Raw genomic sequence first — 18,102 nt, 5'->3', positions numbered from 1 at the left:
AGAACAATGTCAAAATACTTAGATGATATTCATATTGCACGTTATAATTAATAATTATAGTTTAGTTAATTTTCTTTTTCATTGGTTCCTACACTAGACCAGACTATAAGTTCCATTAATAGACAAGTCATTACTCTTGTCTGCTGCTAAGCTTGCTTGACCTAGATCAACCTTGACCTACACAAATGATCAAAAGTATCTTTCAGCTATGGCTGCGGCTTAGTCTTAGAAATATTCCTTTTCCTTGCATTTCTAAGGACCTGGATTTGATTCTAATACTATAAAAAAACTACCAAGTAAAACTCAACTAAATAAATGTAGAAAGGAATGCATTTGAGGTATGATACAGACAAAAATCGAAACAAAAGATTGATTCTATGTGCAGGAATGTTAAGATTTCTTTGGAATAGAATATGTAATAGCTTAACCCAGTGTGATACTTTTGAAAATATTCAAGGGAAACAAAGAAATGACCTCAATCTGGAAGAGTATGTGCATGTATTCCGGTGTGTGTGTGTGTGTGTGTGTGTGTGTGTGTGTGTGTGCATGCATGTGCACGCATGTATATGCATGCGTGTGTGTATGTGTGCGTATGCATGTATGTGTGTGTTTGTGCATATGTGCTGTGTGAGTGTGTATGTATGTGTGTGCACACATGTGTGCATGTATTTGCACTTTATGCAGTGACCCCCCAGTTTGGAAGAATAGTCTTATAGGGAAAGTGAGACCAATTGTAAAATGATTAAATAGCAAACATTATTTATTTTGGGTGGAACTATAATTGTAGGGATAATGAAGGTGCCTATGAAAGATATCCCCTTGGCAGCAATCAGGGGTCATAATACTTCCAAGACTCCATGGTGGTAACATCTACAATCTTTTTGACAAAAGGATTACTAAGTGTAAATAGGCAAGAGAGAGACAAAGCTAATTCCAGCTTACAAATATTTGTGACTAACACATTGATCCCATGAACAGACAGAAGGTCTGTGTATAAACTAGGGGAAGAGCCAGGCAGTTATAAGCATCTTAGAACATGGACATCCACTCACAGAAAGCAGATATTCTGGAATACAAGCACAACCTAAGAGATATCAAAGATAAATAAGATAATTAGCAGCAAATGTCAAGACAAAATAGGGGTTTGATTTTAAAAAGAGAATCCAGTTATTTGTAGCAGAAAATCATTTGCTACCTTTTATAAATGGAATGAGATATTTGTAAAAATTGCTGGGAAATACTTTAAAAAATCTTACCTTGTAAGAGAAACGTGTAGCTTCAAGCAACTCTAATGTAGTTAGCAGGGGTCACCATTGTCAACTGACGGTCAGGGAAATGTTGTTTTGGTGTCTCCTGCCCACACTGAAGCCTTAGCCTTCCCACTCAGGGAGTTGGAGTGTTGATAATCAACGTAGGATCCAACCTGCTGCCTTCACTCTGATAAAGCTTGCCTCTGTATCCACACAGGTGAAGGGAAGATGCCCCTCCTGCCTTCTGTGTGTGGAATAGGTATATTCTGTCAGCTGAACTTTTGTAATACTGTGACAAATGCGTCAAAGCAATTTAATTTTAGGTTCTAGTCCTTGTAATTTTAGGTACATAGACTTCAGGGGCACACATCATAATGAGACTGACATGTTGAGCAATAGCACAGGAATGGATTTCTTCCTGGGACTCACTAACTTCAGGGCCATCCCTGCATCTTTCTCATGCTTCATCGAGTAGTAATCCATGTTATTGCCTTTATGATACAAATGTGTAAAAATCTGAACACACAGAAGCATTAGGTAACTTGAAATATGCTCTCATCTAATGGACAGGGCACTGACTCATGGTCTCTCTTTAGGTGTAGCCACTCAGAAATATACTTTGCTTTGCTTTGTGCTAGTGCATTCTCCTTGGAAACAATAGCTGTGAATCTTAAGGGAGAGCAAACTGAGCAAAGACTGGACTTTAGTGTCATCATGAAAGCAGGACATGGATACAGAAGGCAGGGAAAGTGGCTGGACTGAGATGGGACCACAGATGAGTTGAAGTGTCACAAAGGATGAGGTGGCTGACAAAAGAGGAAAGAACCTTTGTTCATGCCAAAGGAGGTGAATACTATCACAGGTCTCAGTTCTGAAATTAGGCACCACACGAAACAGTAAGTCACATGGACAAGAAAGTACTCATGGTGTAAGCAGGGTGGGAGCAAAGTACTTTCCCCATATCTCACTATGTGACTTAAAGTCTATTGAAATAATTTTTCTTGAGCCATTGATGATTTATTAAAATTAAGAGAGAATTCAGTGCTTACTATTAAATGAACAGATGCCACAGAACTATGCCTTGGTTGCTACACTCACACAGACTATTTGTTGATGTTGGCTTGAGCAGCCAACATCAATTATACCACCACATATTTTGTGAATCCTCTGATCAAAACAGTGCCCCAAAACAGCCTCCCCGAGTCCCTTAGAGCATTCTTATTCATTCACTTACAAGAATCAAGGAGACTGCACGTGGATGCTTAAAACAACAACAAAATATTGCTCCCTACAGGCTACGCTGCAGCTCTCTATCTGCTAAGCAGTATTGGCTATAATTTACTGTGGACTATCTTCTAGTGTGTCTACCTCCAACATCCTCCCTGTGCTGATACAGGAGGATGATTAGTGAAAACAGACTGTTGAAAGTGACCTGAGAGAAGAGGAGTGCTCACTGCCGCATCAGCTACATGCTGGAAACACACAGAGGGTAAAAATTCACTCTTGACAAATGACTCAGGGCTTCATTTGGTTAATTCCTTTGCAAAAGATCTAAAGTAATGCCTTTGGAATTTGTATTCTATTGCTATCTGCTATAAAGACCCACAAGTGAGCAGCTTGGTTGAGGTAGTCTATAAGAGTTAGTTTGGCATGTTCTAAGGACTCTACATTTAATCTGGGCAACAAAGATTATTGATTTGCCCACTCCCCACTGATGAGCTGTTGGCAGAGGATGGGAGGGATAGAGGATGGTTGCTAGGGGAGGGACAGAGCATAGTTGCTAGGGGAAGGAGAATCACACTTCTTTTAGAGTGTGGCTACTGTAAGTAGGCTATGCCCTGGTGGATGACCTTATACACACGTGTGGGCAGCATTAACTGGGATCACTGTGTTAAATCTTTACCAATCTTTCTACCTATCACCTGTGTACCTATCTATGTTATCTACCTGTCATCTAAAATTTTTAAATAATTATGTATAATTTCCTAAAGTAGAATCGTCACAACTGCCTTTGACTTTTCTCTACCTGTCTTCTATGTACCTATCTATCCACCTACCATCTAAAATTTTAAATAATTATGTATAATTTCCTAAAGTACAATCATCACAGCTGCCTTTGACTATGCTTGAAGGTTGTGCTTGATGTTTCCCTCAAGAAGGGTGACCACAGAAGCCCAGTCTGTCAGTGAAGTGATACTAACTGGTTGTCAATGTAAAGCATGCGTTGTTATTGTAGTCCAGCAGAACTGAGGTCTATTCTCCTTGAAATGTGATGTGTGCTATCTTTTTGATATTTTCGTTAATGTTTAAATGTTGCTACATGGATTACAATGAAAAAGAATGTATAATGGGGAGAAAAGCCAGAAACATAAAAATAAAACCATATTTATTACAACAAAAATATACATACAGTGCATGATGAATATGATTTACACAAAATAAAATGAATGTGATACTTCTTCGACTGCTAGTATAAAATGATCTACTCATGACTCATTTTCATGATGCATGGGAATACAAACACATTATTGGTTTATCTATAATATATATTTAACATAAAAAGAAGCAAGTGTCAGCCTTTCAAATGAATACCATAGAATCTAAAAATGCATTAACTTAAAAAATAAAATGTTCACACAGAGTACACAAAGGGTGGGGCATGTACAGATAAATAAACATTCTGTCCTTTGAAAAATGTGAAGGCGTTTCAACATGAGATAGGTTCTGCTGTTGATCATGACATGAATCATCTTAAAAATTACATAGATATTATAGAAATGTTGGCAAAATTTGAGTTTCTAAAACTTGCTGGTGGACAATAATAATAGGTCATTATAAAAGACAGAATGTTACATTGTGTCCTTTTGTTACCTAGGAATAATTTCAAATGATTGTAGGGATACTATGCAAAATTTATTCTTTCAGCACAGAACCTTATATGCCTCTTAAATACTGCTTTTACTGCAACACAGACTGTGCTAATACATATCTATAGCACATGGCTTACAGAGAGAATTATTTATGAAAGTTGTATTTACACTAATGCCCATGTTCTCTGGAACTAAACTCGGAGTTTCTACTTTCTTAAATATGCATGCCTGAGTGCAAATTCAAGTTCAGGGAAACCAATTGCATTCACCGTTTTGGAGATTAGCATTACCTTATATGCATTCCTTTCTCTAGTTAGGTATTACATGGTCCTCTTAAATTAGAAGCATGGTTGTATTTTGTAGTCTTAGAAATAAAATTCAAAGAGAAACCAGCATGCTCCATTGCTCAGAAAAAAAAAGAATTTCTTTTCTTTATCTCCATATTAACTGGTCTTCCATATTTTATCAAAAACACTGGTTATTAACTTTGTATTTTTAAAGTCGATGTTTGCTATAGTTAGCATCTTTGTGTGGAAACTTCTAATTTCAAGCTGCCTGAGAAAAAAAAAAGATGAACATAAGCTCCCCCGCCTTTTTTACTTTAAAGGCTAATATGATAAATATGGAATCATAGCTTATACAGATTGGAGGTAGGCTAGATGAATATGAATTTATGTTAAAACTGTCAATAAATCATGCTAGATCTTAAAAATTAATTATTCTTTTCAGTGGTGAGCACTGTGTATTTTATACAGGTTCTAACTATTAAAAATATTTTGTACCCAGTATACCTGCTGCTCTCCACAGCTGCTGAACAGAGTGTCTCTCAGACACATTCCTCAAATGTGTATTCAAAATTATTTATTTCTTAAGAAATTACAAAATGTGTCCCACAGATTGGACTAAAATGATGTGCCACACCCCCTCAGAATCAAATACATTGTCTTACTATATTGCCAGAGTTTAATTTATTGAATAGGATGGGTTTCAAGGGTGCTCAATTTAGTAAACATTGAGCAAAGTTATATAATTCTGCTTTTCCTTTCAACAATGCCCATAATCATAAACTTATAAATTGAGATAAAGTATAATTAGGGATATTACGATTAAATGAACATTTTCCTGAATTTGGTGCTGACATATTAATTACAGTAAGGGCTAGATGCTAAGGACTACTTGCAGCAGATGATCAATTTAATTAATAAAACAAACAATTGTACCATTGTTTTACTTTTAGTAACTGAATTATGAATAAAATATAAGTATCCAATATACTGGATAGGCTAGCAGTGTCCCTTAAGGAGGATAAAATCTAAAATAAAATTATAATAATCTGATAAAAGACTGCTTTTCTTTAAAAACCATCCTAATATTATCCTCCTTCCAATAATTTGTTATTTTCTGGAGAAAAAAAATCATCTCTAGTGGCACGGAGCCATGCACCGGCTGGCAAATGCTGAACAACTGGTGTTCCAGAACATAAATATCCTAGTTTATAACATCTGGCAATTTCTGTGGTTTGAATATTCCCATGGTGGGTGATTTCAAGATACCAACACTGTGTTGCTGAATGTGGAGGCCAGTGGTTCACAGTGGCACATTCTCAATATGGCATTTAAACAATTCGGAACCACCAGAGCTGCATTTTACCTTTAGAAATGTAATAGATAGCAAAATCTGGTTTTAAAAAGCCAGGAAGTTCTAAGATTTGGTTTTATCTTTACTTTTAACGAATTCATTTCATAACAAAGCTAATCACGGTCATGTGTAGCAGCCAGTTTTTGCACAATTCCAGAAAACTCAATGACAACTTCTCATGAATCAGCCACCTCAGGGGACACCTGGGAGAAAGCCTCTTGGCACAGCGTCTTTACAGAGGGAGGGGATCTGATTAGAAAAACATATCACATTTTCCCCTTTTACCATTCTGAGTCCTATTTTATAAAAATCACTTAATGTATGACAAACAGAAGGGGAAGGGGCTGTATCACCCAGTCTGTGCTGGCTCTAAGGCTTTACTGTTGGTTAGAAGCAATAGTATCATGAGTGCCTAGTGGCCATAGAGAGCACTGGATGACTGAAGAGTAAGTAGTTTTAAAGAATTCATTAGCTACACCATATAGTTATTGTGGCCCTACTAGAATACCAGGTTGACCAAAATGTTAGCATTTAGAAGATGTTTTAAGCAGTGTGTGGTAAAGCACAAGGCGATGTTGAGGAAGGAAGGCAGAGGTGGAAATTCAGTGAGCTGCTGCACTCAAATGTACCTCTTCTTCCATCAGATGTCTTAAATGTACATTTAGTTGTCCAGAGGATACATGCACACTCTAGACCTTTGGATAATAATCATGGGTGTGCCCCCTTTTTGTGCTTTTAATATGTTTTTCTGATGGCTCTGTACATGGTTAAACCAGAATTGATAGCTGCATTTGGTAAGAAGGAAAAAATATTTTTTGAGAAAACAAAACACTTCATGGTTTGGATATGTCATTTTCTTGATAAATTGTTTGAGTGTACACGATCTCCCAGATATGGCTGCTGGTATAGTTCTTAAATGAACGCATGATTGAGACAGTGTGAAGGCAGCTGACAGAGCTATACGACCGACCGTAGCAGTGTTTATACGAGGGAGATTTTTAGAAGGTTTCATTTACTGTTTGGTTCTGAAGGTCCTGATTATGATGTGTCAGGGCGTTGTTGCCTGAGTGCATTTAGAGAAGAGCAGTCACACTTAGGAAATGGGAATTTTCTTGTTAAAATCCTCTGTGGAAAGGATGTACAGACATATGATTTCCATAGGAAGTGGTGCTGCTGTCAATGAATAAAACTTTATTTTTGTGCATTATAGAGGGTGACCTTAGATATTTCTACATAAGCATTTATTGACAAAAAGAAGATCCTATGAAATGTCAGGCAAAACTGGAAAACCCTGATATTTTCCTTCTGGTTAATAATTATTTACCATATTTGAATTAAGATGCTTAATTTATAAGACAATACATAAGCATGAACTGTTGTTTATAAAATATTTATGACCTAAAAATTATAGAAGGTGTCCTGGGCTGCATATCACTACTTGAGATACTAAGAAAAGCTGAGGGATAGACACAAAACCTCATAGATCACAACTTTTTCTATCTTAAACTCAGTACAGTGACAAAAATAACCACAAATCCTAATACCTTGATAAAAAAAGAATAATTAGAAACATTATAATAAATTACTAAAATGGAGAATAGGTCTGAGAACACTAAGATAAGTTTTTATATATGAATGAAATTTTTTTTCTTTTTGAAGGCTATAAATAGTTTGGTAACCACCATAGGTCATTAGCTTTAAAAGGGAATGGATATTTCCATTATGAGAAGCCTCCAAGGGTTATCATCTGTTTTCAGTCTCTTGGAAAACTCAACATTGGACTAGAAGTCTACTTGAAACCCCTTTAAAGGGACAGAGCATTTTAGGCAAATGGCTATCATGTTACCCATGAAGATACACAGTATGGCCCCATGAGTGAAGTCACAGCAGAAAGGTTTCAGTGTAAGAAACCTCTAGCATGCTCTGAGGCAATGTGTGTTTTGAGAAAGGGAAGAATACAACTTTTTTCATATCACCATATTCTGAATGATAATTCAGTGATAAATTCTAATTTCTATTTGGTTCTCCTCTGTCAATTTTCATACATAAAAATTGTAGCAATCTGGAGAAGAAGGAAGCTGTAGGTTAGGATGTTTAAAGAGCGAGATGGTAAGGGTGGTTGAGACTGCTGTTCTGCGGTCACTGCTTCCTTGGCAGGGTGGTCTTATGTAACGTGATCTCCAAGGAAATGACTAACTTGGAATAGTAATCATTTTAAATTTGTGTAATTTTACTGTAAGGTCAAAAATGATATCCAGATTACCTGACAGGTATTGTGTTTATTACTGTTTATGGCTGCACACATGATTTAGGGTTTTCCACTTCGTATATATTGACCTATGACAGACTGCAAACTCATACACTTAAGAGGACTCCCAGGGAACATCTCATAGCTATCTCTCTCTCTCTCTCTCTTTCTGTCTTTCTCTCCTTTTTTTCTAAATGAATTTCAAGCTGCTGGAGATTGTTATCTGGGTCATCAGCAGGCACTAACTTTAAATTTCTTTGCAACTTTAGTACCTTAAAGTGTTTTCCCATTTCAGCATTAAAGGCTCTACATTGCTGTGTTTACACAACCCGCATCAGAGTTGTATGAAGAGACATAGTTTTGTGTTGTAGCTCATGACTTGGATCACACTTTTATCTACCAGCTTAGAAACTGGAATCACACATGAACTAAATGACGAAGATTTGTATAAACATATCTGCAAACCATGTCAGTAATCAAGGGCATGGTTGACCATCACCTAATTTCATTTACTATACACCTATTTTATAAAAGCCAGCAGTCTGAGCTATGAGGTTGTCTGCAGTCAAGACACTAAAGTAGCATCACATGAACCCACAGCCTTTACTTGCTTAGTTGGAGTGTGGCATTCTCCGAGTCACCTCTGGCACCATGGGAGAAAACTTGTTTCCTCAGGATATATTTTATTTAAATACCCTACAAATGGAATTACACTTTCTCAACTGACCTCAACCAGTGAGGTGTGTTAACACAAAGGAGAACAGATAGACTGGACACAGGAGTGCTGGTAAGGCTTCAGATCTGGGTCACTTTCTGAGTAATGTATTGGTCTTGATGTGAGCAACACCCATGAACATCTCACCCCACAAACTCATAACAGTAAAAAATAAAAGTGACAGAGGTGGAGGTCTTCAAAGCTCAATGTATTTGTGTTCCTGTTTGTCTCCGTGTTGGTACACTTAGGTGTCAGCTTTTCCGTAAGTGCCTTCTGGAGGTCGGTAGCACTTGGGGAAAGCCAGGAGCTGTATCATGTTGAAAGCATACCTCCTGCATTTGACATTCTTCAGGACATTCTCTATGCGGCATCCTTCTCTGGGAAAAGGGGAAAAAAGGACAACTTCATGAAACACAGAATAAATAAATATGCTTTATTTGTTCATTGCAGAGTTGCAGCAACAGTCCAAGTAAAAATAACAAAGATTCAACTCTACATTTTTTTTTTCCACAAGTGATGATACATCTTACAAAATTAAATCCTAGGCCAGGCCCAATACCATTATTGCCTTCGGAAAGATATGATTAAAGTTTCTTAACAGATATTTAACTTTTAATAAACTCTTTAAATATAATTTGCTTCACAATACAGCTTTACTTTAATTTCATAAATATATCTGCCTTTGTATAACTTTCCACAAATTAGCTATCTGTCCCTTAAAACACATTAAAATCTACATGTAGCCCTAAGGATGCAGTTCTAGGAATAAGGCATTTAATTTATTAAGTCTGGCCCTATAGATTTTTTTTTAAAGGAAGTTCCATCTGTATTTTACCTCACTGTTTTAGCTATGTAGTGCAGAGAGGAGACGGCTTTCTGAATAGCCTGCACCTCTACCACAGTACAAAAGTCACAGGTACTAAAAATGGCGCATCAAGACACAAATGAGACCCTGTTAAAAAGAATAGAAAAGTAGTCTGAAAGCCAAATTAACCCAAACAAGAGTTACAAACAGGTTAATTTAATTACAAAACAGAAGTAGCCATTCTTTCCATAAAGTTGCTTGACAGAAGGTTAAACACACCAATGAGTAAGGGATGACGAGGAACAGAGTAAGAAAGCAGACACATTTCTATCAGCTGATGGCAACTATGTTAACATTAGCACAGTGGAAAGTCTGCAACCTCTGGTTCCCAGATCGTCTTGGGGGCTTAACTGCTGCACAATGTCAGAACTAATTTCTTTAATAAATGACCTGGGAAGAGGAGGCTCAGCACTTCAAGCTTGCAGGATTCTATTCTTTGTCTTATTTCCAAAGAAAGTAAGTTAAAAACTCATCTTTAGCTATTTAACAGTGGGAAAACACTTTTCCATGAACAAAAGAGCAAAATAATCCACTTAATGCATAGTACCTTTTGCCTTTTAGGTGTTAGGAAAAAAACAAAAACAAAACCACAATTCAAATATTTCTTCTAGTATTTTTTTTAAATTTTGTGAATCTGAAAATGTAGAAATCTTACAACATTGTCCCCAGAATTAAAGTCCATTGACATTTGTAGAAAAGGAAGGAACACAACATAAAACTTATTGGTATTTGGCTAAGAGTAATGCAAGACTTAAAATAAGCCACACAACGAGCAGGTGTGAGCTGACAAGAAGCAAGGCGACAGGATAGAAGTGTCGAGAAGTTGGCTTGTTATCAGTTAGGCAGCCTGTCTCAGGATCATCGGATTCATTCAAGGCTCCCTGGGTTTGTCTGCTGTTAAACAGGGAGGAATAGAGGAGAGAAGAAAACAGAATAGCATTTGCAAAGCATCATACGTAATCTTAAACTCTAACACACACACACACACACACACACACACACACAGTATCTCATGCAATACATCTGCATCAGAAGTGTTTATGCTAAGTAGCTCTGAGTGCCTTTGTATATTTCTTCTTTATATTACATTTTTAAAGATGTTGCTCTGTTTGCTTTTTGAAGAAAAGAAAAGAAAAGAAAAGAAGAGAAAAGAAAAGAAAAGAAAAGAAAAAAACCACTATGGTGAGACTTAGAGGCGAAAGCTACATGCAGAAGGGAAAACTGGGTGGCCATAATGGTACCTGTACACAAGACTGCATGAATAAAATTAAACAATGAAATGACTCCTAGTATAAAATGGTGTGATAGATGCATCTTTGGGGAATGAGAAGACAAGGACATGAGACATAGGACTGGGGAGACCAGTGGATGTGTGTGACACAGCAAACATACTTTCTCCTGGTATTATGACTGTGCAATGTACTTACAGTTGTGAAGTCATTCACTTCTTGACATGGTTTGGTCTTTGAAAGGAATGAAACACCTGACATGCCATCATTGCCAGCCATATTACTAGTTTAACAAATTTAGCCTTCAGCTAATTGTATTTAAAGGGCCAAATCTATTCCTATGAACCCCTTTTCTGAAAACAGAGCCATGTCGCAATTACACTTCAGAAAACAAAAGATTTAATTTCTCAGACCATGTATGCTATTTGTAAGAGAGAACTATTTTGCTTAAAGACAGTTATAACTCTGACAAATCTAAAATTCCTAATCAAAATCTCAATGACAGTCAATGGGAAGCTCCATTTCTATTAGATTCCCTTGTGTTTGGTCAGCTGTGGGTTGTTATGCTATGGAACTGACTACTTTTGTATAAGCTGCTTTCTAAGAATGTGCATTCCCTGAAAACTTTGTGTGCTGATTTTTGATGAGGTTCTGAAAACACCAGCAGTGGGAGTTAGTTTAAAACGCTGGTTCAATGGTGCTGTGGCCCAGACTGGTCGCCCTGATTGTTAAGACTTAAGCATTGTAACCAGTGACAAACCTGACTATCTGGAAAGCATGATTTATTGAACAAAATGGAGGTACCGGCATAATTTATATTCTCAAGTTTACGAATAATTATATTATTTGTTCCACTTTCTCCTAAATGTCTAGTGAACTAGATTTTTTTTGTGTGTGTTGTTTTAACTTTAAAGGAACTTTATTTTGTTTGTGTGTTTTCCCCGCATATGTGTATCATGTGCATATCTGTTTTCTATGGATACCAGAAAAAACATTGGGCCCCCTGGGAATTGGAGTTATAGAGAGTAATAGTAAGACACCATGTGGGTTCTGGGAATGAATCCAGGTCCTATGGGAGAACGATCCAGACTCTCAATCTTGGAGACAATACTGTAGGCCCAATTTTATTTTTAAAATATTTATCTTTTTATGTGCACTAGTGTTGCATTGCATCTATGTGTACATACACCAGGAGCACACCTGGTGCTCGCCGCAAACTAAACCAAACTATAGTTACAGGTGTCTGTCAGGTACCCGTGAATACCGGAAACAGAAACCAGGTCTCCTGTAAGAGCAAGTGCTTTTTAACAGATTAGTTTTTATAATTTGAAATTGCACTATAATTATATTATTTATCCCTTTCTTTTCCTCCAGCCAACCCATCCCATGTACCTTCCTCTTGCTCTCTCTTAGGTTTATGGCATCTACTATTTAATGGTTGTTATATACACATATTTGTGTGTATGCATGTGCGTGTGAGTGTGTGTGTGTGTATAAAATATGATCAGTTTATATAATGTTAGGGAAGTCTCATGGAACCTTATTTCCAGAGAAAGAACTATAGTCACCTAAGGTATTCTGAGAACGGTAGGAACAGTCTTCCACAGGGAAGAGCACACCAATTGTATCTACGATGTGTGGTCAGCCCTGAAATCCTGCTCATACAGCAAGCACTCTAAACTGCTATGTTGTTGGGATCTGAACCAATCCAAGGTTTTCTCAGAGTCCCTGATGAAAAGACAAAAACAAGTAATTTATATATCCTTGTTCAGAAGCAGACCTGGCAAGACCAGTCAAGCTGAAGCTGGAGCCTCAGAGATATTAAAGTTTTTCTTGTTAACTTGGCTTTTTCCCCTAAAGAGACAGGGGTGATCAGTCCCAAGGCCACCATGTGCCATGTCTATAATCCTCTAGAGATAACCTGTGTTCTCTTTGTGTAAACTTGCTTGATTAGTCTCCTGCTGACTTTGTCCTAGTGCATAAGAGATAATTCTGTCCCATTTCCTCCTTGGAAATAGTATACAAGATGCTGTACTTCTTAATAAATTTGCTTGGTATAAGTCATAGCTTGAGCAAGACCCCACCCCCATCTAAACTTTGTCTTTTTTATTCCCATATCTCCTTATCTTCTGGTCTCCTGGTCCTCTCTCCAAGGAGAATAACCTGCTGTTCCAGCTCAAAATGTCAAGCAGGGACACATGAGTACAGAAGAAAGAGTGCAGCCAAGATACATAAATACATAAGAGAAGTCAGCCCAGGGGAAGAGGCTGAAGCACTGGGGCAAAACAAGGGACAGCAAAAATTTTAACAGCACTTTTTTTCTTTAGATCAATGTTTCTCGACCTGTGAGTCACAACCCCTTTCACATGGGTCTCCTAAGACCACTGTAAAACACATTCATAACAGTGGCAAAATCACAGTTCTGAAGTAGTAACAAACTTAATTTAAGTTTGGGGGTCACCACAACGTGAGGTAGTGTATTAAATGGTTGAAGCATTAGGAAGGTTGACAGTCGCTACTTCCCATGTTTCCTTTGCCTCTGCATTCTCTCTCCTCTTTTGCAATGTGTTGCTAAAGCACTTAGAGAAGATATTTCATTTCATTCTAAAACTCTCCACTTGGTTCCCTGGAGAAGGTCCTATAAGTTTAAAGACATGGGGATGTGTAGGTAAAAGTTTGAAGACTGGCCCACAGTGAGCAAGACCCAATCCCAGACACTATTAATGCTATCCTTGCAGACAGGAACCTAGTGTAACTATCCTGAGAAGCTGTACTCAGCAGCCTATGGGTAAATGTAGACAAGATCCATTGCCAAACATTAGATGGAGCTCCAGCAGTCTTGTGGAAGTGTTTGGGAAGGATTGAGGAACATGGAGGAGACAGGGACTCCACATGAAGACCAACATAGTCAACTACCTGGATTGTTGGGGACTCCCAGACACTGAACCACCACTAACCGGAGTAAGTATAGGCTGGACCTAGCTCTGCCACACACACATATGTAGCAGATGTACAGCTTGGTCTTCATGAGTGTTTTCCACAATTGGAGTGGGGGTTGTCCCTAAAGCTGTTGCCTGTCTGTGGAATATGTTCCCCTAACTGGGATGCCTTGTCTGGCCTTGGTGGGGAGGGTGTCTAGTCCTGTGACTTGATCTGCCTGGGTGGGCTAACACTGAGAGAGGTGGCTCCCCCTTCTCAGAGGAGAAGGGAGGGGTAATGGGGAAAAGGGGTTTGGGGAGGGTGATATTGGGATGTAAAGTGAATAAATAAATTAATTAATGAGAAAAGATAGACTATCACCTACAAAGACCACATGTGTTTCATATTAATGATTTGGCCCAGTAGAATTTGATTAGAGATTGTTTCAATCCACAGCATAAATTTGATTCAATTTGATTCAATTATAATTCAACAGTCCTGTAAATCTGGTCAATCTATTCTGAAACAGACTACCAGGCATTTGTAAATTAAAAGGAAAGGAGGGAGGAAAGGAGGGAGGGAGGGAAGGAAGGGGACAGAGAGAGACAGGGGCGCGGGGAGGGTAGGTAAAAGGCCTGGAATTGGAGAAATCAAGTCAGTTCTTGAATTCCTTTCCCTTCATGATGCCTCTGCAGAGGAGAATGTTTCTCCTTTTGGATCATACAGTTTTAAACTACCTAGAATGGTTCTGTCTCATTTAGCCAAGTTGTTTCCTCTTTTATCATAAAACATGATTAGATCTCTTGTTAATGTCTTCTACCCTTCATTTGTGGGAGCTGGAGGAACCCGAGCCCCCCTGATATTTTGAACAAAAAAGCCGACCACTACAGCAGGGGATCTTACAGAAGAAAAAGGAGGAGCTTCCCGGTGGCCAGGCTGGGGAGACTGGGAGTGGCCAACCCAGTGGCAGAGTACCAAGTTCCTTGGCAATGTGCGGCACCCCTGGTTCCCTGCAGACCTGTCTTCCAGGTCTGACTAGTGAGGAGCAGTCGGTCCCCAGCAGGGAGGGTGAGGCAAAGCCGCTTGAGAGGGAATGGTAGAGACAAGTCAGACACCTCCGTAATGACAAAATGTCTAGAACATTCCCGCCCCTCCCTGCAAGTATATTTGCAGTTTTTACTGCACAGGGTTTTCTCAGGTCAGGTGTGGATGTGTGAGAACTAAGAAAGCACCACTATTAAAGCCTAGCAGACTCTGGTGTCCAGTTGTCCTGTGCTGGTTATGTTTGAGCAGAGAAACTGACTGAAATACTGGATGTGACCTTCCCACTTCAGATCCAAGCATGGTTTTCCTCTGTATGTCCTTACTCCCTTTCCTCTGAGTCAGACGGGCCCTCTGAGAGGAAAAAGGAGAAGAAATAACCTAATAGACAAATACAAAAATAAAAGCTGGATCTGAGCTGGTAATGTTCCTTAGGGAGACTTGAAAATATAATTCTTTCTCCTTCCCTTTTTGCTTCTGCATTTCTTAAAAAACAAAACAAACAACCCCCCCAAATATCAAACAAACAAACAAAAAACAAACCCCACTGCCCCTCTCAACTACTCTGCATTCAGCTTGCTTGAGCTAAAAGGATATTGTGTCATGATTTTAATATTTTGTTTTAATTTCAGTAATTTTTCATGATAGATAATACATATACTAACAAAAATAGCTAGACAGAAACAAACAAACAAAAACACCCATAAAACTGTTGCCATGGAAAAACATCCAGGTTGACATTGCTGGGTCTCCATCTCCTTAAGAAAAATTTGCTCCAAAAAGGCCTTCCAAGCCAGTTTTATATATAAACAAGGGCTGGGGAGGGATCTGTCTATATAACTATAAAGTTACATGGTATTAAATAATAAAAACTCTTATAAATATAAAAGATATAAACTATTTTAATAAATGAAGATTCATTATAAAGATGGATATATGTTTATAAAACAGGAAATTAAAATACTTTTAAGTTATAAATGTCCTAATAAGGTCTATAGGCATATAGAGGCTAAGATTTAAAGCTAATGTGTATGATATTAAAGTTTATAAATCTAAGATTAACAGTTAAAAATTTGGCTATGATACATGTAAAATCAAGGTTTATTTTAAAATAACTGGCTATTAAAATATTACACAGCAGTTAAATATATAAGACTGGTGTATGACCTTATGGGCATTTCTCATGTGAGGTTCTGCACTGCTCTCTTTAGCCAGACTGGGATATGATCAACCATTCTTGTTTGTCATTGGTGGGTCAGTACTATACAACCTTCTTTCTGGGTGACATTATGGTCTATGGCTTTGGAATCCAGGAGAAGTCTAAAGTACAGTTCTCGGACATTGTCAATTCATTTAATCACTAGAGTTTTCTAGTTTCTATAACCCAGGTTACCCGTGTGTAATTGTTGTTTCACAGTATGAGTGGGAATCTGGTATCCTGATTACAGGATCATTTTTCCCTCTTCATGATTCAAAACAACTCTGTGGGCTGCTGGTTGACTGTCCTGGAGGCACCCACCTGGTCTGAGTGAAGATCTCCGCATTGGCTACATCCTCTTAAAATGTTACCAGGGGGTGAGGACAGGGCTCAACTGGACCTTTGGCTGTTAGTCCCAGCCCTGAGTAGCGTGCTCGTCTAAGAGACTTTTAGGGAAAAAAGAATAGTTATAACATGGACATCCTCTTCCATTTGGACTCACGGCTGATGTCTACCTTCCTCATATGTTACTAAATGGGAGTTCCTCTATTTCAGAAAATGGGAAACACTTTTAAATTACCTTATCAATTGTTCCTTTACTAATTATGTAAATTTCCCTTCTAAGCCAATCAAAAATTTAGTGTACAAGTTATGAGAGTCTAAACCCCTTTGCCATCTTTCATCATCCACTCAGTATTACACTTGAGATATTTATGTTGGCGATCCATTTGATAACATTAGGAGATGTCTGTGAGTTCAGAGAACTTTGGAGTCCTTTAAATATCCAGGCACCAAAAATTCATCTGGCCTCAAGAAATTAAAAAGGGGGGCTGTTGAGACCTGAGCCAATCTAAGGCTTTCTCGGAATCCTTGATAAAAGGACAAAAAGAACCTAGTCCTGTGTCCTTGCTCAGGAGACTGGAGAGGCCAGTCTGGAGCTTAAGGTAGAGCCTCCCTCAAAGCAGTTAAGGTTTGTCCTGGGAACTTGGTTTTTCTCTTTAAAGAGATTGGAGTTATCAGTCCAAAGGCTGTTGTGCACTCAGTCTGTAATGCCTTGGAGGTACCCTGTGCTCACTTTGTGTGACTTTCCTGGAATAGCCTCCTGCTGATTTTGCCCCATTGTCTAAGAGATTCTTTGAACTCTGTCCCCTTCCTCCTGAAAAAGAGTATATAAAATGCTGCACTTCTTAATAAGTTTGGTTGGCAAAAGAGAAACTTGAGCAAGACCTCCTGACCCTTTGTTGTATCTTCTTTGTCTCCTATCTCCTTATCTTCTGACCTCCTGGCCCTCTCTCTCAGAACCCTGTCACTGAAAAACAATGTAATTTATCCAGGTCATAATCTTTCCAGCCCCAAGGTACAGTCAGTTTTTAAGTATCAATACCTTTAAATTTGTCTGCGATAAGGCACCATGCGTCATATTATTAATTCTTGGCTTTGAATTTTTTACGTTGTGGTGAATCTCAGAGAATCTTTTATTCACTCATTAAATTATTATCCTTTACTATCCATCATAAGCCAGTCACTGCTTTACAAAAGGAATAAAATAGAGGAAAATGAAATAGAAATTTCTGCTCTGATAAGAGTTTTTCTTGAGTTGATCAAAGGAAAACAGAATAACATCTGCCCCAAAGCACTGGGTGATAAAGTGTCAGAGAAAAAGCAGAGTGTGTGAGTCTAATTAATGGGATTAGGAAGGTGCTCCTAGAAGTCACATGACAGAACATAGGGGAAGGAGTCTTGTGAGTGTCATAGTAACTTTTCTGTTGAGGGGAAGCATTACCCACATGCTTTCTGGTATAATAATACTGATCATTTTGGGTTGATACAAATGGGAACAAGAGAATGCTAGACCAACCCTGTTTGGATTGGCTGTATCTAAAGGCAGAAAAGGAGAGGATGGACAGACAAATGGAAAGAAGACTCCACAGTTATGTACTCTAATCACACACACATCATAGTCTGACAGTGGCCACTTAAGACAGCAGTTTGAGATTTCCTACCCAAATTCCTCCAGAGCAATCAGCCAAGGAGCACATATTCAATGGTGGTTTTAGAATTTGAATACCTGTATCAAGAGCTGTTCTTTCATGTATTATTTGAGTGTTCTTGAGGAAATTAGTCAACAT

The 18,102-nt window shown here is 38.2% G+C and overlaps 1 protein-coding gene across 8 annotated transcripts in view; it reads right to left on the bottom strand.

Annotated features, from left to right (window-relative positions):
- Positions 1-8,674: 8,674 nt before the first annotated feature.
- Positions 8,675-18,102, bottom strand: part of Inpp4b (inositol polyphosphate-4-phosphatase type II B) — a 702,669-nt gene continuing 693,241 nt past the window's right edge. For 3 of the 8 annotated variants that reach the window (XM_034522353.2, XM_076915453.1, XM_076915454.1), the window contains one exon: positions 8,676-9,098. In XM_034522353.2, the coding sequence (XP_034378244.1) occupies positions 8,966-9,098 (133 nt within the window). In that variant the 3' untranslated portion in view covers positions 8,676-8,965. Of the gene's footprint in view, positions 9,099-9,140; positions 10,481-18,102 lie in introns of those variants that run through there. The other 5 variants (XM_034522351.2, XM_076915452.1, XM_076915451.1 and 2 more) reach the window with 4 other exon arrangements.

Source organism: Arvicanthis niloticus, chromosome 18, assembly GCF_011762505.2.
Source record: "Arvicanthis niloticus isolate mArvNil1 chromosome 18, mArvNil1.pat.X, whole genome shotgun sequence".
NCBI classification, from domain to species: Eukaryota; Metazoa; Chordata; class Mammalia; order Rodentia; family Muridae; genus Arvicanthis; species Arvicanthis niloticus.
This window is presented reverse-complemented; position numbering and strand designations above follow the sequence as displayed.